We start from the raw sequence: 23967 nt of genomic DNA on the forward strand, positions 1-23967 counted from the left end.
TAGTATTTTTTCCCCCTTGTTGCTAATTTAGATATATAATTGAGATGGCAATTATCTCTCAAGTGTTAATGTCTTTGGTTTCTTGTGACCTGGTAGAGAAGGTGACATGATTATGGAAGAGAAATTAGGTAATTATTTAGTTGGTAAGACAATGGAATATATTGAAGCTTAAGTTACTCAGTTGTTGAATTTAAAAATCTAGTGTGAACAAATATAGGTAGGTGCACTTTCGAGTGTGAACAAATTTCATATTAACTGGAGCTAGAAAGATGGTATTTGTCCACAACTCATTAAATTTTGGCAGCTTCTTGTTGAAGTGCAAGGGAACATTAACTTAGTTGTTCAAGGCTTGAGCAATACAGAGCATTGTGAAGAACATTATCTGATGAATGGGCATATGGTCATTGAATCTGAAGCACTCGAGTGCGATATTCGCCCAGAGCCCAAATCGGGAAGATGTTTCTGTACGCAGCATAAGTGATCATGCAGTTCCTGTTGAAAACACCCATGATCTCCTGTAATAAGGAAATGAACCAAAATGTCAAGGTGGTAAAAGTGATTACTGAAATAGTGAATTCGCACTATATATTTCAATAACATTTTTGAGGAAAAACTGTACCCAAAAGGAAAATTTCAAATACAACATCCCAACTTTAATCTCGTCTAGATGACTCCAGAGAGGTCTCAGATATATGCAATCTTACCCTTTATTCCTTCGATATCAACAACTATAGAGGTTGTTTCCGAAAGAGTAAGACAATTCAAATGCTAAAATATAAGATATACCAATTGATGATGCTTTGTCACATGAATGACATAATTTTTGAAAAGATTAACCTGTTGTGGAAAATCTCCATTTGGCATTTGGGAATTGATCAACACTTTTGCTGCTCGGTGCAACGGCACTGGATCTCTTTTTGCCTGCACCAAGTGGTAATATACATTGAGAAGGCGATTTTAGACCTTAAAAAGAAAATAATTAACCCGTACATGAAAGTCCAGATCAATAGTTTAGCACTTCTGATTAGAGGCAGCATAAGACATGACAAAAATGAAAATACTTGGAGCCAAAGGATTGGAGTTCCATTTATTTCATCTAGTTAACTGAAGAATCATTTGAATGAGTCAAATCAGATTAGCATGCTACAAAGAAGACACTAGTACTATCGTTGCAGATTTCTTTATCTAATCAAGTGAATTCGATACAACTCTGAGCTTCTGATGTGTATCTCCTGATGGGTTGAGCTTAATACAAAATAAAATTTTGAAATTTCTATAGGCAACTCTGTGGGAAAGATGAAATGGGCTATATCAAAATTTTAGAGCGCGAAAATCAAAACCAGCAACCTCGTGCAATTCAAATGGAAAGAAGATATCACTTAATAAAGCCATTAAAAGATTGTCGTCCATACAAAAGTGTGAATACTGTAACCACTCTAACAAACTTCAAAATTCTGAGGGAACATGCAGCATCATATTTTACTGGCACATAGTTATTGTAGACTTGAAGGTGAAGTGAAGGAAAAAGGTTCAAGGAAGTCCGTCAAAGCGACTTTAAGAGTGATACTAAAGACGAAGATGATAATGGAGGAAGACTTAATCGAAACCCATGCTCCTGTATAAAATCTGAAACGTGCTAATGTTAGAAGTGTTACGCAAATTAGCTGCACGTGAAATCATGATCAACATTACCCAGAGGAGGCTTAGGTAAAACAATAGCATAAATCTTTGGCAATCCTGTGGGGGCTTATTGAGATATATAGAGACAGGAACAGTGTGCAACTAATGGCAGATTTAGGAGTAGGCTACCAGAAGAGGTGTAAGGCCTGTTGGGAAATAGTCCGGGTGGCGTGGAGCTCTAGCAAATAAATGGCTTCAATAAAAAAATAATAAGAGGGTTGAGAGGGTTAAGCGTGGAGTTTAAATAACTCTAAGAGAGCCTGTAAAAATTCAATGAAAAGTGAAGCAGAAAGATGGATGAACCAGAGGAGATGAACAATGTAATGATGGTAGTGGCTTTGTTTGGGGCTGAAAACCTGGACCTTAAGTGAATAGCTCATGCTAAAGTTAGCTCCACAGGCTTGAGTTGACTATGGCTCAAAGATGAAATTTATGGTTCCAATTAGATATTGAACCCATGTACAACGAGTAGTGCACAGTGGCTCAGCAGGGTATATGAGATGGTAAAAGTTTATGCACCTTCCTGAAAGTTTGTACCTTCACTTGAAGGTATTCGCGGAGTATTGTAGACCTAGAAAACATTTTGCTAGTAGGAAAGGAGAAATTGACATAATCGGTCCCAACTATGGCCGGTCCGCCGTATTCAGTCCCAACTTTAGAATATTTTACAGCAGACTCAACTATTGCTCATCTTTAACAAACGTGGTCCAGCAGGTAAATGTGGCACATGATTATGACTATAATTTTTCACTCCACTTTCTCTCTCTTCCTCCGCAACACTTTTTCTTCCCCAGTTTGAATTTCTAATTTTTGTTTCCATGGTAGAGAGATTTCTCTCTTTCATAAGAAAAGATTGCCCAGCACCCGATGTCCTTTTCCATTGAAATCTATAAAATCGCTGCTATGTTCTCCTCTTATGACAGGGCGATTCAGCAGTTTCTGATTTATTTACGGGGATGTAGGGATTGAAGACATGAACAGAACCATGGTCAGATGATCTTTGAGTTTCCCGAAATTGGAAGTAGAAATTTTGGGAAATCTTTTGTAAATTGTTTGAGGATTTGGCAGAGGGGGATGAGGAGTTCTTTTGTTCTTTGCTGGGGTATTTCGTTTGAGATATTAGCAAAGGAAGAAAGCTTGAAGCGGCAACAAAGAAGATGTGGGTTTGAGGTGTTGATGAAGATTACTAGAAATATAGTCCAAGGAGAGAAAGCGAAATAAAAAGAGAAATAAGTTTTGTAATCTTAATTTCTGAAAAATGTCGAAATTTATGGTTTTGGAGAATAATTCAATCTTCATTCCAATTCAATGAACTCAACTGACCAAAATTGAATTTCAATGTTTTCCAAAACAAATTTGAATCTTGATTTTCCTAATCAAAGTATTTGGAATTGAACGTGAGAATTTCATATTCCAGATATGAATACAAGTAATTGAAATGAATTCCTCATACCCAAACACTGAGTGAAAGAATTTGAGCGAGGGGGGGGGGGGGTCCAATCAATTGCTGGTTTTGACAATGGAGGTGCTATAATTTGGCGCCGGCATTTGACCAAAGAAGACGACGGATATCTGAGACTCTCATCTGATCAAGAAGACGACGGAAAGGGTCTCCCCACCCTTTTTTCCACCAGCTAAGTCTAAACAAGACAAGATCTTGGAGTTGAGATATAAAGCAGGAAGTACCGTTGAACAGGGATGCAGTAATTCTAGATGGAGGCAGTTAAGGAAGGAATTAACTCTTGAGAGTTTTAAGGGGAAAAAAAAATCAAAAACAAAATTTTAACAGGTAAAACAAGTCACCTGTCTACTGGTACCAAGTTTGTAAAAAATGAGCAACAGTTAGGTCTGTTGTGAAATATTATGAAGTTGGGACTCAATATGGCGGACCGGCAATATGTGGGGCTGTTCCTGTCAATTTTTCCAGTAGGAAATCCTGGTTTATAGGTCTGTGGTGCTGCCAGGTTTAGGCAAGAAGAGATTATCATGATTGTTTACAAGGGGTCTGGCAATATATTGGTAAGGTGATGATCAGACTGTTGATGTGGGAACAATCTGAATTTCACAGCAAAGATACCAGTCGTTTCCTCATTCTAATAAAAGCTCTTGAACTCCATGGGAATAAAGCTTTGGTCTTTTCACTTTATTAATATATGTTTCAGGACAAAAGTTCAGATAAGTTTACCCAACTTCATTCATAACCAATATAAGTTCTGTACGAAGTTCAACTCATAACTAATATAAGTTTTCGAAACTTCAGTTATTTCAGGTGAATAGAACGAAGCCTTAAAAAAAAACCAGCAACATCAATCGGGTAAAGGATAGTGGATTCATCAATAAACATAAATGTCACTATTGCAAGGTATACCTGTCCAGCATCAATAAGAGTCAGCATCGCCCACCCTGTATTCACTACATGAGCTTGGTTGCCTTCAATATTTGTATATACCTGGAAAAAAAGGACATCAAATAGCAGTGAACATGCTGCAATGAGTATAAAGTGAAATTATATGGAATTTTGTTCCAGTAACTCATTAAGTGACCAGCATGCGTCATCAAGCTCATCATCAATTTCAGATATTAGATGGACTTTCGACGCATTTATTTATACAAGGAAGAATTTGGATCACTTTTATGTATTGTCACAATGGACAGACGTGTTAAAAAATCCCAACTCCTGTCAGATCTATATCCACATCTTTTTAAAGTCAACCAGAGAAGTGCAGAACAATAAACTCCATGAAATGTCAGATTAGAAATTGCAAATATAATGTCAACTGAATTCCTAAAAGACTTTTGCCATGGAACATATATGTTCTTTATGGTATTCTGAAACTCAACCTTGTTCTGACATGATAGATAGCTCTCTCCCCAGCCACCAGAAGAAAGCTGTTTAGATAGCAGAAAGTCACAGGCTTTGTGAATGCTGGGGCAAGTATCATAGTTCTTTCCAGCTGCGACCAATCCTTTGACCCCAAACCATGTTCCATATGTAAAGCAAACTGCCCAGGATCCATACCTACAAAAACCTCTCAGTATAAGTATAATGGAATAGCAGAAAGCATTAAGGGGTAAATGATAGTCTATAGACCTAGCAAAAGTGACCAGTACCAGTTACCCCAACCTGAACCTAGATTGCCTTTACTTGACAAGAAAAAGAATCTGAAAGACACAATTGCCACCGCAAATAGTATACAAAGCTTAAATCATCCAGTATGAGATCAGTTAAGATGAAACAGGAACATGAAACAAACCATGAACCATCTGCTGCTTGTATCTTTTCGATGAACCTTGCAGCCTGTTTTATGCAATTCTCTATCTCTTCTCTCCTATGACCAGGATATAATCTTTTGAATGATACTAGGGCTTGAATAGCAGCCGAAGTACACTCAACATAACTACAAAAGAAACAGAGTCAAAAGTTCTTTCAAGTTATTATGATAGAAATTTAACGCATCAACTTCTTAGTAAATGAAAGCATCTACTTCCTCCGTTTTTTTTTACTGGCAACACTTTCCTAAAAGGGAAATAATTAATTACTTGCAACACTTTCTACTTTTGCTTTTCCTTTTCCTTTTCCTTTCTCTCTATCTCTCTCCAATCACATGGGGCCCTCTCTTTTTTTCCTCTCTACCTCTCTCCTACCCAAATTTTGCATTGGAGTTGATGAAAACAAAAGTGTTGCAAGTAAAAAAAAAACGGAGGAAGTATATACATCTCAATAGAAAATCTCGTCACTTACGGATAATCAATGACAATATCACCAAAAGTTTCAGCTGGGTTTAGTAACTGAGACAGAGGACAAGCATAGCATATAAGATTCTCGCAAATGAAAATACAAATGATAACAGAAAACTTTAGCATGTGCATGAACATGAAATTTAACGGTAGCTTACAAAGCCTGCAGCAAATCACGCCATGAATTATACAAGCAAGTACATGCAAACCTGCATGTCTTTATCAGGCATTGCACCTATATGAAGTCTGGGAATGAGTAGTATGCATACATCCCTGGTAGACTGCTTGTATCATGATTCAGAGGAATAGGTTTTGACATCTGATGGTCGCCTGATAGATGTTGATGCAATTTCTGAAGAGATGAAATCCTGGTAGAGAGTGGAAATCATTTATGTGGATATTTCCTCCGTCTATGATGGAGAATCCCAAATTCCAAACAGCTACTCATGAGTAAATGGAGTTCATCTCTAAGCACTCAAGTTGAGCTTCTTACTAAGGAGAAGGCTGATACACGATGTTGCCGAGAAGACGGCAAACTCAAGTTTATGAGTAGTGTTGACTCAGGCTTCTAGGCTCAAGGTATCCAAAATACTCGAATTCAGGTCAAGGGGATAATATTCTCATGCAGGTTTTCCGATCAATACAATGCTTTCACATGCTTACTAGCTATGATGGCACATGATACCATTGCATCATATGCACTGAGAGACAACCCGGGGGATTGGATGATTTCCATGAGATGTAGTACCATAACAAGGTACTAAACTCTAGTGATGGAAAAACTATGTGATGAGAACACGGAATACAAAAACATGAAATGAAGTTTGTATTCAACGGCTATGCATGCCTAGATATCCTGCACAAGTTGGCGCACCCCTTAGCATATTAAGTGGACAAAACACTACTTCATTTGGGTACACTCAATACTGCACTGGACATTCAAGTCTTGTAGGTTGGGTATGATGACAAGTCACACGAAAAAGTATATCTCACGAGGTGCCACTGGATGAAAAAACAACAACTTTAAATGTTCATCTTGCAGGTTTGATATGATTGTGCGTTGCATAAAAGTGGAAATTTTGTTCTGTTAAAAATAAGTGGTTCTCTTCTTGAAGCTATTTTTAGTAAATAATTTAACAACACTGCATTATCATTGTCATTGTTGTTTTAGTTAATTGTTTTAGCTCCGCACGTTTAATATAGGACAAGAGGAATTGTCTCCTACACATCCAATTTTTTAGTATGTACGTTATTATATAAACAACGTACAATGAACTATTTTGTAAGTGTGTTTTTTATTTTATCAATAATAATATATTCAAATCATCTTATTTATTACAATTCTCTCTCCTTCCTAACATATTATAATATAATTATATTTGCACAAGGTCGTTATAGGCCAACAAGTGGTATCAGAGCTTTCGATCTTAAGGCATAAAAAATATATATACAATTTTCATATTCCTTTATAAAAAAAAAGAAATGGCTTCTCAATTAACAAGCAACCAAATTGTTCCCATTTTTAATGGAGACAATTATGATTTCTGGAGTGTCAAAATGAAGACAATTTTGAAATTTAGAGACTTGTGGGATATTGTTATCAATGGTCCCACACCCTCCGCCACCGCAGATGCCGCAACAGGAGGTAAGCCCGGTGCACCTTCTAAAGAGGAAACTATCAAAGATCAAAGTGCATTGCAAATCATACAAAATGCAATGGCAGATATACTTTTTCCTCGTATTATTAATTCAAATACAGCAAAGGAGGCTTGGGATGTTCTTCAAGTTGAGTTCCAAGGTAGTGAGAAGGTAAAAACTCTAAAACTACAAAGTCTAAGAAGAGAATTTGAGAATTTAAAAATGTCCCCTGATGAAAAAATCAAGGACTATTTCTCTAGAGTCACGGAAATAGTCAATCAAATTAAAATATATGGAGAAGAAATTAAGGAGGAGAGAATAGTGTCAAAAATTCTTAATACATTGACTTCAGTATACGATACATCAGTCAATGTAATTGAAAGTACAAAAGATTTGTCAAAATTAAGTGTTGTAGAGATGATTGGTATGTTAAAAGCACAAGAAGAAAGGGTGAACAACAGGAATGAAGGTTCATCCGAAAAAGCATTCCTGACTAGTCACAAGTTCACGGGTAAGAAGTTTGAAGCAAAATCTTATCCCAAAAGTGCTTCTTCAAAAGAGTATGAGAAGCATAATAGCGGTGACAAGAAAGGAAGATATCCTCCTTGCAAGATTTGCAAAAGAACTAACCATCTCGAAAAGGATTGCAAATGCAATTTCTGTAAATTGTTTGGGCATATTGAGAAGGATTGCAGGAAGAAGCAAAGTCAGGCTCAGGCCAAGTATCTGAATGTCAAGATGGAGAGGATCATTTGTTCTGTGCATATCAAACATCAAATAGTATTGAAAATGATGTTTGGCTAATTGATAGTGGCTGCAGTAATCATATGACGAGGGACACATCATGTTTCACACATTTAGACGATTCAGTAAGAATTCCTATAAGAATGGGAAACGGAGCAATCGTCCAGTCGAGTGGAAAAGGGACTATTGCAATACAAACATTCAAAGGCAGAAAATTTATCAAAGATGTACTTTATGTGCCGGGATTAGATAAAAATCTGCTTAGTGTTCCACAAATGATGACAAATGGTTATTCAGTACATTTTGCAGAAATAATTGCAGCATTCTTGATCCTTCTAATAAAGAAATTGCAAATATTCCAATGAGGAATAAAAGTTTTCCTATACAATGATCTTACTCAGCTTATCATTCTGAAAAGGCTAAGACTGAAGAAATGTATTGGTTATGGCATAAGAGACTAGGCCATAGCAATTCTGAAGGTCTTGAACTTTTATCCACGAATCAGCTTGTTAAAGACCTTCCATTTTTGCATGAGTGCAAAACTCTTTGTGGAGCATGTCAACTCGGCAAGATGCATAGATCACCCTTCCATAAAGATGGCGCGTGGAGAGCAACCAAAATATTGGAGCTTGTTCACACAGATGTTTGTGGCCCTATGAGAACCCTTTCACTAGATGAGAGTAAGTAGTTTATTCTTTTCATAGATGATTATTCGAGAATGACTTGGGTGTATTTTATGAAGGAAAGATCACAAGTATTTTCTATTTTTTATAAATGGAAAAATATGGTGGAGAAACAGAGTGGTTGCTCATTGAAAGCTATAAGAAGCGATAGAGGCACAGAGTATACCTCTACAAAATTCAATCAATTTTGCGAAGATGAAGGAGTTCAGCATCAACTTACTTTCGGTTATACACCACAACAAAATGGTGTTTCAGAAAGGAAGAACAAAATAGTTATGGAGATGGCGAGGTGTATGCTTCAAGAGAAGGACCTCCCAAAGAAATTTTGGACAAAACTGAGGAATAACAAAGGCGGTGAAAGGTATGACGCCCTTAGAAGCTTGGTCAGGTCACAAGCCTTCAGTGAAGCATATTCGTGTATTTGGCTGCATATGTTACTTTTATATTCCAGATCAGAAAAGAAGTAAGCTAGATGCTAAGGCAAAGAAGGGAATTCTTGTTGGATGGCTCTCAATCAAAAGGCTATAGAATATTTGATCTCGAGAATGAAGATATTGTTATAAGTCGAGATGTCACTTTTTGTGAAGAAGCGTCTTGGAATTGGGATACAAAAATGGAAGAGAGAAGACAAATCTGTATTCCTGTGATTGAGAACACAGCTCCAACTAATGATGTAGAGCCAGAGAGTCCTATTGGTTCTCCACTTGCAGCACCACCATCACCACATATGCAGAATTCATCTACACCAAATGCAACTGGTCCTAGAGGGAAGAGGTCTATTGCAGAGTTGTATGAAGAAACTTCTCCATTACAGGGAAATGAAGATCAAGAACATTATGAGTCATGTCACTTAGCTATTATTGAGCCTACAAGCTTTATTGAAGCTGCGCAATACCTCAAATGGAGAGCTGCGATGGAAGACGAGATAAGGATGATAGAGAAGAATCAAACATGGCAACTAGTGAACAAGCCGGAACATAGAAAACCCTTAGGAGTAAAGTGGGTTTTCAAGACCAAATTCAATCCAGATGACTCTATATTAAAACACAAGGCAAGACTTGTAGTCAAAGGTTATTCTCAACAGTTCGGAGTTGATTACAATGAGACATTTGCGCCTGTGTCTAGACATGATACCATCCGTGCTATATTAGCACTTGCAGCATCAAAGGGATGGAATATTTATCAAATGGATGTCAAATCCGCATTTCTGAATGGATACTTAGAAGAAGAGATTTATGTACAGCCCCAAGGCTTCGAGATTCCAGGACAAGAAGACAAAGTCTTTAAGCTTCAAAAGGCTTTGTATGGACTTATGCAGGCACCGAGAGCTTGGTATAGCAGAATTGATGACTACTTCAAGCAAGAAGGTTTTGAGAAAAGTCTCGGCGAATATACACTTTATGTGAAGAAATACGAAAATGGAGATATATTGATTGTCTCTTTACGTTGATGACTTGATCATCACTGGTAATAGTCCAAAACTTATTTCTGATTTCAAGGTGAAAATGAAGCAACACTTCGAGATGACAGATCTTGGACTTATGAACTACTTTCTAGGGATGGAAGTGTATCAAAGTTCAGAAGGAATATTTATTTGCCAGAAGAAGTACGCTGAGGGACTGATGAAGAAATTCAGTATGGAAAATTGCAATCCAGTTAGTATTCCCCTACAAGTGAATGAAAAACTAAGAAAAGATGATGGAGCTGAACTAGCTGATGAGAGAGTTTACAGAAGCATCATTGGTAGCTTATTATATCTCACAGCAACAAGACCAGATATAATGTTTGCTACAAGTTTTCTCTCGAGATTTATGCAAACTCCAAGCAAGAATCATCTAGCACCAGCAAAGAGACTCTTAAGATATGTCAAAGGAACATCACAGTATGGCATATTCTTTGAACGATCTGGTTTAGTGAATTTAGTTGGCTATACAGACAGTGATTGGGCCGGTTCTGAAGATGATATGAAAAGCACTTCAGGTTATACTTTCACATTAGGAAATGGTGTATTTTCATGGCTGTCACAAAAACAAGACACTATTGCTCAATCCACAGCTGAAGCAGAATATATTGCAGCATGTTCAGCAGTAAATCAAGCTATATGGCTAAGGAAAATATTTTCTGATATTGGCGAACCTCAAGGAGGAGCTTGTACAATTTACTGCGATAACAAGTCAGCTATAGCAATTTCTAACAATCCAGTTTTTCACCGAAAAACTAAACATATCAAGGTGAAATATCATTTTATTAGAGAAGCTGAAAATGATGGACAGATAAAGTTGATCTATTGCCGAGGAGAAGACCAACTAGCTGATATCTTCACCAAAGCTTTACCGAAAGGGAGATTTGAAGAACTGAGAACATTGCTAGGAATGAAACAGAAGTGAACCAAGGAGGAGTGTTAAAATAAGTGGTTCTCTTCTTGAAGCTATTTTTAGTAAATAATTTAACAACACTGCATTATCATTGTCATTGTTGTTTTAGTTAATTGTTTTAGCTCCGCACGTTTAATATAGGACAAGAGGAATTGTCTCCTACACATCCAATTTTTTAGTATGTACGTTATTATATAAACAACGTACAATGAACTATTTTGTAAGTGTGTTTTTTATTTTATCAATAATAATATATTCAAATCATCTTATTTATTACAATTCTCTCTCCTTCCTAACATATTATAATATAATTATATTTGCACAAGGTCGTTATAGGCCAACACCTTCTGAATAATTTTCGGGGACGAGATGTTACTAAAGAGAGCTGATGGCTCAAACACGGGAGCAAATCAATCAAGCAATACGTGCATGATAGGTAGTATTGTAGGAATCGTTAATTAACAAGATTATAGATCAATTCAAGGTGATCATTTCTAGTCTATTACTCTGTTAGCAAAAGCAAATAATGCTGAGGCTGGCAAGGTTCACAAGAAGGCTTGGTGGGGGTAAACTGACATTGTTGGAGAAGATTAAAGATGGAAGATTTAATACTAAAACTGATATTTGATTGATAATCTTGAAATTTACAGGAAAATAAAGACAGTAACCAGCTTTACAAAAGCTTGTTTCTCTCCCAAATGACTTTAAAGTTCACCCAATCTCTCATCAATTTTCAACATACCTCTTGCTTTCTCTAATCTCTTCTATTTATAGAGCTAATGTTCTTGCTTCCTGCCCAAGCTAGCCTAATTTAATGTACTTCCTATATCACCCCTTGCCTATACCCAATGCATAACAGGCAAGTCTTAAGCAAGAGAAATTTAATAGTTTGATTGGGCAGCAATCTGGGACTCTCTAGGGAAAATGGTATTGATTTCACAAGCACACAACATCCCATATTCACAATGAATTCTAGAACCCTTCCCTTGTCTGAAATCTTCTCCATACAACTCATATATATCTGTAGAATCCTTTCCTTGAACTCCATGAACCGTTTACGAGAAAAACATGGTGAACATAGAATGAGTTAGCATTTCACTATAATCTCCAATTTTCTTCAAAGAAAGAATTCTCAGAATTAGTAGGAAATTCTTGTTTCCATCTTGCTAATTCCAACCACAACCTCCCCCCCCCCCCAATTAAAAAAAGAAACTTCCATTGTGGTCTACAGATTTACTCAGAGTCTCGTTCACAGTGTAAAAAAATCTGAAACAACCTCAATGCAAAAAAACAGGTCTGTCATGTATATAGATGTTTTCCTGAATCGTTAGTAGGAAAAAGTAAGGCTACGCCTCTCCAACACATCGATCAGACCCAGTAGATGTTCGCAACTGATACATTTCACGACCATCCAATCTCAACTCTGATGACTCCAAAAGCTATCTCAGAACCCGAACAAACATCTCCGTCTGGCCATTAAAATCTTTGCTGATTCAACCCTTTATGCAAAGCTAGTTTAAGTAACCTTCCTTTGTCGTACAAACTGACCTTAATCTATTAAAGAGCCCTCCCAAACCTCTTTTTTGCTCAAACTACCAAACTGAGGGAAGGACATGCCCACCTGTGGACTCTAACATACACCAGGTTATATCTATTCCGTGGCTCGCTTTATCCATAGACCTCGAAAATTCTCCATTCCTGAACTTCTCTGAGTTCTCCCAGAACGTTTGAAATTTTTTCATTCTATCTTGACAATAGTGTCTATGGAAAGACGTAAAGGAGGCGTTAAAGAGAGGAGAGCTAGTTTAGAGAGGAGAAAAAGAGAGCGAAGAGATATAAAAGAAAGATAAACAAAAGAATAGAAAGCCTAAACAATTTCAGGAAATTTTCAGGCTTGCAAATGCAGGAGCAAAAATTTATACATAGTAAAGACTCTAAGATGAAGTTTGTAATAATTAGTACCACCATGGAATGAGGGACATAAGCATCTGTAAAAGAAAGTGAATTCCTGACCACTAGATCTTTCAGAACAAAATAAAAGACCTATGCTCAGTTAACTTCTGATATCTTCTAGTCACACTGTGAACTCCGCATGAAATATATCACATGCCTGGCATTAGAAAACTGAAAATGAAGAATAGGTCACAGCAGACAGAAAAGGAGACTGTACCTCTAGCCAAGGGTAAGATCGTGTAAGTTCATATGTTGCGAACCCTCCATCATCATTCTGTGACAACAAAATAGAAATTTATCATCATGATAAAATATTGCATAGAACAAAATATGGAATCTGAATTGATAGAAATCAAATAATTGACAATGACCACCACATTCAAGGAATAAATTTAAGTCAACAGCAAAGCTTTCAGAAATGAAGTATTTATTACACAACCAAGGCCCACCCAGGGGGCTATCATGTTTTAAAAGTGAACGATATCTGTTGTTGGTGAAATAAGTTTTAGCAATATATAAATTACCTGTCTTCATCTCTGTTTATTTCGAAGAACTTCTGACCTAAACAAAAGAGTCAATATTCTTCATGGAAGTTGTAGACGGTCAAGGATGTTATCAAAGGGTTAACATCACTTATTATAACATGATCCAACTTCAGTGCCATATAATAATTTTGTACTCACTGCCGTCCCATATTAATCGATACACTTTGACCGTTATATAGTTGAGTTTCAATTGACTTCTTCTTTTGTCGTTGGTAATAGGTAGTGGAGTATTATCTTATTAAAGTTAGTGGATTGTTGGGCCTCAACTTTTTGAAGAATGAGTGTAAGAGGATGTTTATTTATTTTTCTTTGGGCCCCTTATAAAGAGGAAGAAATACTATAAATTGCCGGGTCTTGCCATTTTAGGAAGCGTATCAATTGATGTGGGACTAGGGGTGTTAACGAGCCGAACCGAGATCGAGCCTAGAGTTGCTCGGCTCGGCTCGTTACACTTTTACTCGAACTCGAGCCAAGTCCCGAGCTTTTCGAGGTTAAATTTTCTAGTTCAATTTACCTTAAAGCTCAATTTAAGTTGAAAAAAATTATATTCTATATATTCTATATAGGTTTAGACTACTTAATTTAAGTTTTTCACAAATATTGTGCACGATTTAAGTATAACTTTTCATTTATTTTATATAATATGGAAAATAATATAGCTAAAATATATTTCGAGCCTGCTTATGAACTTTTCAAATCGAACTTTGCTATGCTCGGCTCTACAAAATTTCAGGCCGAGCTCGAATAGTTTGCGAGCAGGCAGGCTCATTAACTCCCCTATCTGATGGAGGCAGTATTTAGACACTTCAAGAAAGTAAGTTATTTATTTGAATAGATTCTTAGACTGAGCTTAAAGGCAAAGAAATTTAGCATGCTCAAACTTACAGCTACTAGCTTAACTGTTAATGCTTGATTGCTTGGTCAGTATGGTTTTCTTTTCTTTTAGGAAAAAGCTAACAAGGATAAATTAAACAATGGACTATCAAGTAAAAATAGACCGAAGTAAGAAAATGGACTAATATAGACTCAAGTCATTCAACCACAAACTAGGTGAACTAAGATAAATTTATGATGGTACTTAAGAAATTCAGGCATCCAAATCACGTATATAAATGAAAAATGTACTCCTAGTAATAATGCCGAAGGGGAAGATGTACTTCTGAATGCTATTTTTTAAAAAAAATCGGGTATTGCAGCTGCTTAGATGCCTAAAATTCCAACTTCAACATTACAATGTCTATTTTCTTAGCATGGTTCATAAGTTCGGTCTTTTTCCCATAAAGTATTCAGCGACAACTCCCAACCACAAAACATGCCACCCTCTTACTTAGGTCTACAAACACAATACCATCTCACAAGATGATCTCTCTTCTCCTACCTATCCCATGTTAGAAAAAATCATCATAAGCCTCTCCAGACTTCAGGCTACTCCAACGAGAATCTTAAAAAAGGAAAGAAATTACAAAGGTAGATAAAGAAATAACTTTAAATGAGAGTCTTCGGAACTATTATAGAAAACAAGCACTTTTCCATCCATCCAACTGCCCGGAAAACTTCTCTACCACTGGGTCCCAGAAACTAGTTTTCCAAGAATCACCCCTAAAGGTACACCAAGGCATCCAAGCAAATGATGAATCATAGCTTTTGACTGCCATCAAATTCACATTATATTCGCAATTGAAAGCTCAATCATGCGAAGAAGCAGCTAAAACTTTTTTAAGACCATGTACAGCCAATAGCACCATGTCTGGTTCCCCCCTACCCCGCGAGGGTCCTCCCCTCCATCCCCCAGAGTACAGCTTTCAAAATCCAATCTGTGCACACTTGTATGCTGCAGCAAAGGTATGTGTCAGCTTTTACTCTTTTTGTATGCCAATTGTATTGGAAAAGTTTGTCCAAGGAACTACAGGACATGGATAACCCTTCCAATCTCAGACGTAAATTAAATTCCTTGCAGAAAACTGAAAACACAAGTACAAAGGACTATGGAAGATGAGAATTCAAAGGAGTATCTTTAAGCTGAATCCTATAGCCTATTATAATTAAGAGACATTTTCCTAACATTAAAAGGAATTATGAACAAAAAAGTGTAACCAGTACTAGTCGTTACAACAAGTCAGGAACAACAAAATCAAAACAAAACAAAAAATAGATATAAAGTGCACACAGAATCATTGAGTGTAATAAAAGAGCAATTATAATATTTCCTCCATTCCATAATAATTGCAACATACTGCATTCGCACATTTTTAAGAAACCCATGTGAAGAGGAGAGAGATAGAGATAGATAAAAAGTGGGGTCATGTGATAGGAGAAAGATAGAGAGAAGATATTACTAAATACAGAAACATTGCAATTGATAAGAAACTTCCAAATAAGGGAAAAGTTGCAATTGATAAGAAACTTCCAAATAAGGGAAAAGTTGCAATTCAAAAAGAACGGAGGAAGTAACTAGTAAGTGATAAGAAGATAGCCAAGTGATATCATAAAAGTTCACTCTTAAATGAAATTCCACCAGTAGAGCCAAGCATCATTCTCCATAATCATGTAAGCATATAAATAAAGAGAAAGGTAAAGCAAGAAGCCTTTCCATGCAAGACTTATAGAGCATCTAAAGGTTAGTTACCTGTAAAGAAAGAATTACGTTTACAGCATCATATAATCGCTTCACTTCTGATGGCTCACCAACTATATCCGAAGGAAGTTTTGATAGTAAAAGAGCAGCCTGAAAGGTGGGAAAAGTTAAGACCTTGAAAAATACATTCAGATAGAACTTCAATTCTAACTCGATCATTACTTTTAATCCTTCTGCTGTACAATCTGAGATGGGCCATCCGTGATCCGCAGTCGAGAAAGGCCAAGCCCCTTTAGATATATGGCGATACCAATAACTAAGATCTCCAGGACAATCTTCCGTAACCTTCATGTGAAAAAAAATTGATGAAGAGAAATATAAGAACTGATCAGGTTACTAAGAACATGTGGTGTCTGGTGAATGTACCATAAAAGAAAAAAGATAGCAGGACAAAAGAGAACCTGCGAATTTTTAATAAATGTATGTGCTTTTCTAAGGGTTGCACCATATTCTTCTTCAAAATTTGTTGCTAAAATTGCTTGAACCATAAAACCAGTATCCCATAATTGGCTACCATTGTAACCCTGCATCATATGGACATGAAGTCCAGTGAAAAGACATCTATGTTGTGCAATAACAATAACAAAGAATTACTTGAAACACATGTGATGTAAAAGTAAATAGTGACCTGCATTTTCATGCCATCCTCAGCAATCCAAAGAAAATCATAAATTCGGGGAAGATGTAACTTAAAAGCCTCTGAATTTGGATCTTCCACCCAACAACAAAGCATATTTAACACCTGCACACAAATGTTATCCATTCCAAAGTTACGAGAAATGTCATTCTAGTCTGATTTGCCGAATGTGCATTTTGATGTCCATGATAAGATATTTCAAAGAAATTAGCCAGCTTCCTGAATCCTAACACATTGTAACATAATGAAATACATATCAAACAGGTGATATTAATCGGATTAGTTGCCTTTGGTGAGATAAATTCATTAACAAGGAACAATACGAAGCTTTGACCATAAATATTAGCAAAGAAGGAAAATGGGACATTTGATAATGATAAAAGGAGCACTTAGAAGCTAATTCCAAATGAATAACCGGTGGCAGATAATAAATAAATAATATCCAATATAATCCATTATCATACTTCGTATTATCTACCGTAATATTCCAGTGCTTAGTGACACCCAGAGCAAACCTCGGTCATCGTTTTGTCTTTTTTCATGGATGTGTAATAAAAAGTTATATAGAGTAGAAAATCATGACAAGGTCAACCTACTCCAAATGAATATTATCAGCCAATATCTTCAAATTAAAGTAAACGAGACATCAATCTTCAGGGAGAAATATATAATCTCAACAGCTTTCAGCCTTTCACATTATTAATATAATACCAGGCACTATTATATTTGGTTCAGCAATTACGAACAAGGCTGCAAGTATCTTATCTCCCTCCTTGCCTAAGTAGGACCCTCAACAGCTGTCGCAGTTGCAACCACTTTTTGTAGAGTTTTATGCTTCCTTAGCATATTATAAGACTCTCTGTGGTCATGCATCCAACGGCCCCAGGTTCAACCTTTAGAACATATCACACACTATATAGATCAATCAAACTCCTATCAGGCCTTACCAGCTAACCAACACAGGAAGAAACCTAACCACCACATATTATACATAGCACACAACTCATGTTATGTCCATTGTTACAATTCCAGGTTCTTCTGAATTAAGCAGTTGAAATGGAAAGTGCAGGTGCCATTCAAACCTTGTTTACAGGCCCGATGCATATATATCGAGTATTCTCATCTTCGTAGTGTATGTGCTCCATGGCAGTGGAGAGTGCCTTTTCTCTCAACCTTTTACCTGGCCATCTCATCAAAATCGGTTCAACGACCTTGTGAAGCGATGCCCAAAGGATATCCTGCACCAAGGGGTGTGGATAATACAGATCTTCCTGCAAATAAAAACAACAGATCTTTGAGTCAGGCTGCTAGCATACGAATACCCAAGAAGTGCGGATATTGTAGAGAGATGAAATACAGGTGTCAATCCATGCATACAGTTCTCTAATCACCTCATGGAACAGCAAGAACCTATTCATCAGCTTCCGTAAATGCAATTAAAGAATGATTAACTGCAATTCCATTTTTTCCCTTTTTCTTTTCTCATATCGCTTATACATATTTCCCTTTTTCTCAAGATTGGCCGACCTTGACATACTTCCAGCTACTTAAACCCCCCCCCCCCAAGGACAAAAATAAAACAAATTTACACGCTTCAATCAACTGTGTTTCTGTGACATGCCTCACTATCTTCCCCACTCTTTTAACAGATTCTGCCCTTCACATTTTCTACATCTTTTCAGAAATTCACACTAGCAGCCTTTTTGACATGCTATAAGGCTTCATGTCCAATTGGTCAACAACTGAGCCCTAATAGCACAAAATTTATGGACAATTCATCTTCATTACCTTTGCACATTCATTACGGGCTTGATTCCAATCAATTTCATGATACGGGACATTGTACAGCTCCCTTCTCAATGATAAAACTGTTGGAGTGATAGGACCCACAAATCTCTTTCCATATAAGTATGACATAGGCAAATAAACCATTCGACAGTGACACCACATTCTTCCTGCAGAATCAAGAGAGAATACAAATAATCAAGTGGAGAAAACCTATAAAAAAGAACCAAAACAGGACATCTGAATGACTTAAAATGACAGTGTATTGTCAATAAATAGATAGCTTCTGAAAGTAGATAACTATGACCAATAAAACATGCAATTTGCACCTATTAACAAAATTGCAATCGTATAAATTTTTAAAAGAAAAATATGGAAGAAAGATTCATATCTTAAGAGATAGTAAGAACCTGGATGGATAGGAAGAATATATGGTAGAAGCCATAACTCTGGAGGCATTGGATTATTTCCAGTCCATTCGAAAACCCCAAGCACCTGTTATATGACAGGATGAATTAATAGATATAACATGTCATTAATGTTCAGAAAAGAGAAAAGATTAAAGAACTGAACTGAAAGCCACATCTTCCCCCACGATGTGATAGCAGTAGCACTTCCATGTTCCAAAATCCATTTACGTCCTCTCTCCATTGCTCCATCACCATCATCAGCTCCTTCACCAAGCAACCTTAAGGTAACATAGGTCAAGACGGTACCAAACATGGTACTCTGACCTTCAATGTGCAAACCCCACCCGCCATCTTCATTCTGCAGCCCACATACAAACAAAAAAAGGTGCCATCACACTACATAAATTAGAAGTATGAGACTCCATTATCCTAACTTTCAAGAAGACTGAAGGTTATTGCTGGAGCATTTTCCCTCCTCCCCCCTTCCCCATTAATGAGAAAATTTCATGGAAATTGAATTTGGGCATCATCTAAGCAAAATCATACGGTATACATAAGGATGCTTACTTGCAATTTCTTTGTTTCTAGTGTCCCTAATGATAGGCACCTGAACTAAGCCAATTGGTTTTGCAAATCTTCATATCATATTATCATTATTATTTTTGACAAGAAATAGGGATATTTACTCAGTAATAAGAAATCTTTTTGACAAGAAATAGGAAAAAAAAATTGACAAGAAAAGGGGAAATTTTTACTTGGTATTAGAGAAGGCAACATCCTATCTTCTTATAAGTAATACCACAGCTGAATAATTAAGCAAGACAAAGGAAAGCAATAATTCTAGTAGTTTCTGCACCTGATGGTTGTAGAGGTAACGACGCATTTCTTTTTGATGCTCTTTTGACAAGACTGCATTCAGAGCTCCAGAAACCGACAAAGCAATTACCTGATGCATTAAATCCAAATAAGCATTTTTATTTTAGCTAGCTGCAAAGGTTCTGCCCTAGAAGTTCCAAACTGTTTGACAACCATCTAACTGTAATACTAGATACTATAAATTTCGATAACCACAGTAAGCCACTCTTAAAAACAGTAAAACACAGTTCTTACCAAGCCAGGCATCAGGAACATAGGACCACCATAATCACCAGGCCAGTGCCCATCATGTGCTTGGAGAGTGGAATTATAGCTGAGAGCCCTTCTTAGGGTGGTGACAACAGTTTCCTCCGTTATTTCATCTTCATCTTCTACTTTGACTTGAGGTAAGACAACATTACCTGAATTTTCCTGGGCAAACTACAGTCCATAAAAAGAAAAGAAAAAAAAAAGTATAGTCAGATACACAAACCATCAAGATCTAAATTGGTGAAAGAGTAGAAAGATATTTATTCTCACTCTCTCTCAGCACATGCAAAGTAAAATTTTCATTATTCGTAAAGAGGCTTGACGACATTAGCCACCAAGAAGTTACACATAGCAACTGATTATAACTGGTAATCAGTTAGACAGTTACTACTTGCCCATACGAGGTGAACATACACTAGAGCTTTATTTCTGACATATCCTTCTGCATTACCGCATTATTTATCTTCTTCTCGGCTAATATTGGATACATGTTATCGGAAAACACTTCAGAGTTCACACAGAACAAACAAATTCAACAAACTCATGTGCATCAAATCTCACAGCACTCACTTCGTTCAGAGTGACATACAAAGGTTACTAACGTTGTAAGCGATCCGGCTAAAGATTATTTTAGGGCTCGTTCGGATTACTGTAGTTTTCTGTTTTTCAGTTTATTTATTTTCAAAGTCATGTGATATATGTCCTATAATGAATAAAAAATTACTCAAACTTATTGGGAACAATAATGATTTTGAGAACTGACAAGTAAAAAGTGAAAACCACTTTTTCTGGTTTCCTGTTTTTAGTTTTTAGCTTTCAAAAAAACTTAAAACTGAAAGAAAAACGATAACGAACGGGCCCTTAGTAATTTCTTATGCAATTATGCAAAAGGCCTTGATCAAAGAATTTATAATATTGGATTTATAGATGGTAAATTAAAAAAATGGAAAAACTTCTCCTTCTGTCATATGGCTATTGGCAATTTGGCATAAATTAGATAAGATCTACTAAGGTCAAATTTGCAGTTTCGGTCGCACAGCCAAGAGTAGCAATATACACAAGTACAACTCTGTACAAGGTATTAAAAATCATTCACTATGATGTATCATGTATGTAACTAAACACATATGTTCAGCATTACTGAGATAAAGAAGGTTTTGCTGTTTAAATATTAAGTAAAACGGACAAGGAATATAGGCACCAAAGGAGCAAAGAGAAGAAAAAGGGAACTGTGATTTGCTCTTGAAATTGTACAAGTACCTGTATTCGCATGAGTAAATCAGAACTGTGCTTTTGTTCAAAACGGTGCTTCCGAAAGTTTTCACGAGCCTCCTCAACCTCTCGAATCTGTTCAGGAGTTCCAAGTTCTGGGTCAAACTCCCAAATTTGTCTTCCAACATGATTGTTTGTAGTCCTTAGCCATGGGTTACCCCCTTCTGCTATCTTCAACTTCCACATTCCTACTCTGAATATAACAACCACTTTAATCAATCAGCACATAAGACATGAACTTGAGGACCGTTTCAAAACATTATCGTCATTAGGCTAAAGAATTTTAGGAGGCATGGCCTCTTATAATAAATCAATATGTGTGCGTAAAAACAGCCAAATGAAACAGATAACAAATAAGTACAAAATGAGAATCAACACCTATCCTTCCAAACACACCCTTGTTATAGACTGAAATCCATGACCGAGTTGCAAAATACGAAGATGAGAATTAACAGATTAATAATATTTCATCAAAAGCCTTATGAGCTTAACAAATGCAGCCACATTTCGGATTGAAATTCATGACCTAGTTGCAAAAATAAGCGTTAAAGTTAAAAGCCAATTAATCTCCAAATTCATAATCTTCCTGACATGGCGGCATCTCACGTCACTCTGAAGTATTAAAGTTGGTGAATTATTGAACGAGTGAATTTATCATGGTAAATAAAACCCAGTTTACCTCATTTCCCTGTAATAGAAGAATCCTAATTCAAATATCCCCAGAGCAAGGGATCATTTTTACCTTGAAAATCTTTTTTTTTTCTTCTTTGGGTTCTTGCAAGAGCTATAAATTATTGAACACCAAATTTAATGTGCAAGTTTCCAAGTTCTATAATGTAATCGGAGTGCATTGATAATGAGAATACACAAAAAGATGGGCAGTATCACTCGAAATAATTAGCAAATAGATGAATTTGCAAGAAAAATCTAGCTAAGATCAACTCCACATACACATCATAGCTAAAAATTTCATATAGTAAGTGATGACACAAAAATTATAAAAACTTGACCAAATGTAGTAGCAATCATTGAGAAAACGTCATAATCAAAGTCGTCCAAGTCAGAATTAGAACAAAGAAAACCCACATTCTTATTTTATCATCAAACACCCAAAAATGACTGCAAATTACAGTGATGAGTTCAACGAAATTACCACATTCTATCATCTATAAAATCATCTAAATTGTAATATGAAAAGGAGTAAGAGGATTGGAGATTACCTCGATTAAAACGTCAGGATCTCAATGCAGCAAGAACTGATGGGAACTCAAGTACCCAATTGAGAATGCAGATGGAGCAAAGTGAAGTGATTGAAATAAAGATCAATGAACAATGAAGTGTGTCGACTGTTATACCCTTAATGGGGGTTGACTAGAGTTAAACACCAAAAATCAGAAACAATTTCAGGAACCAAATACAATACAATCAGAATCGTCCCACGCAACACCAAAAATATCGTTGATTAGTGATTACTCCTCTTTCAATCTTTCATGTCAGGTTGGCTGATGCCTGATGGGTTGTCACTTGTGAGTTGTGACTTGTGACAAGGGAGAGGGTTATACTATATGTCTATTGTCTATATACACATGGCAGTTGGCACAATGGTTATCCCGGAAATCATGAATGTGGAAACAATAAATCAGAAATCACCTATGACGGAGTGGTGGTAGTTTAGTGAAATGTCACCGTGAATGATAAGATGTTGTTTAAGATTTGAATCTTCTTTTCAATAATATGTTGGACATTTATTTTTGAACTAGATGAGTAGTCTAATATGGATTGGAATTTAGACCAATTATCTTTTCAAATTAAAAAAAGTAAATGACCTATTAATTTTTTTAATTTATAATTGTTTACATATTAAGGAGTATCTTCCTAATAAATCCTAGATAATAATATGATATTGCATTGATTAAACATATTAACTAGAATTGATTGTTTTGCCTTTTCAAAAATAAAAAGCTTTAATTTTTATATTGGTGATAGTTTAATTCATTCGTGTGAGTAGTATATTATTTTGGGTTTATTAAGAAAACGTGACTTGATAAGTAAGTAGTCACATAGTTTCAAGATTAATCAATCTTCAATAGCATGAAGAAATACACTTGTGTGATATGTGAAATTATTCTAAATTTTTTTATCATTATTTTATTGATAAATGTTGCTTCATGGAGCATTAAACAAATGGAAGGTGCTTGTTTACACACATGCATATGATCTCTCTTATACTATATTCCCTTCATTTCTTTTTAATCTGCACACGTTTTTATTGGTATGTTTCTTTTTAATCTACACACGTTTTCATTGGTATGTTTCTTTTTAATATACACACGTTGCTTGTTCTATTTTTGGTAACATGTCCCAACACTTTTTACTCTTTTTTCACTCATGTCAATCATTTTTTAATATATTAATCCACTTTTTAGTTTTTCTCTCTCACTTTTCAGTTTCTTTTTCCACCTTTTCAGTTTCTTTCTCATACTTATACTTCCTCCTTAGTCCTCCCCAAAAGTGAAGTGAGTATATTAAAAAGAAACGGATGGAGTATTACTTTGTTCTTAAGTATTATTGTGTTACTACATCGACTAATAGTAACTCTTTGTACTTTTGCCCAATCGTAAAACATTTATTTATTCGTCATTGCTAAATTGTAGTTTATTGAGTTCTTTTAAGTCTACATGTTATAATAAGTTTCAATAAGTTCAAATATACAATAACTTATTAGACCTCAAAATTTTTATTTGAAA

General features: G+C 36.0%; 1 protein-coding gene across 1 annotated transcript; it reads right to left on the reverse strand.

Moving 5' to 3' along the window:
* Positions 1–161: 161 nt before the first annotated feature.
* LOC104893142 (cycloartenol synthase 2) lies at positions 162–22766 on the reverse strand. Its single transcript, XM_010679225.4, has 19 exons — positions 22441–22766; positions 21209–21413; positions 19934–20119; positions 19680–19769; positions 18987–19181; positions 18824–18908; positions 18417–18583; positions 17711–17899; positions 16620–16733; positions 16393–16515; positions 16154–16276; positions 15983–16081; positions 13029–13085; positions 5423–5469; positions 4935–5078; positions 4522–4699; positions 4049–4129; positions 838–921; positions 162–515 (listed from the first exon to the last, which is right to left on the reverse strand). The coding sequence occupies exons 2-19, from the start codon at positions 21404–21406 to the stop codon at positions 402–404; spliced, it is 2274 nt and encodes a 757-aa protein (XP_010677527.1). The 5' UTR covers positions 21407–21413; positions 22441–22766; the 3' UTR covers positions 162–401.
* Between the last annotated feature and the right edge of the window lie 1201 nt (positions 22767–23967).

This window comes from Beta vulgaris, chromosome 5 (assembly GCF_026745355.1).
Source record: "Beta vulgaris subsp. vulgaris cultivar EL10 chromosome 5, EL10.2, whole genome shotgun sequence".
NCBI lineage: Eukaryota > Viridiplantae > Streptophyta > Magnoliopsida > Caryophyllales > Amaranthaceae > Beta > Beta vulgaris.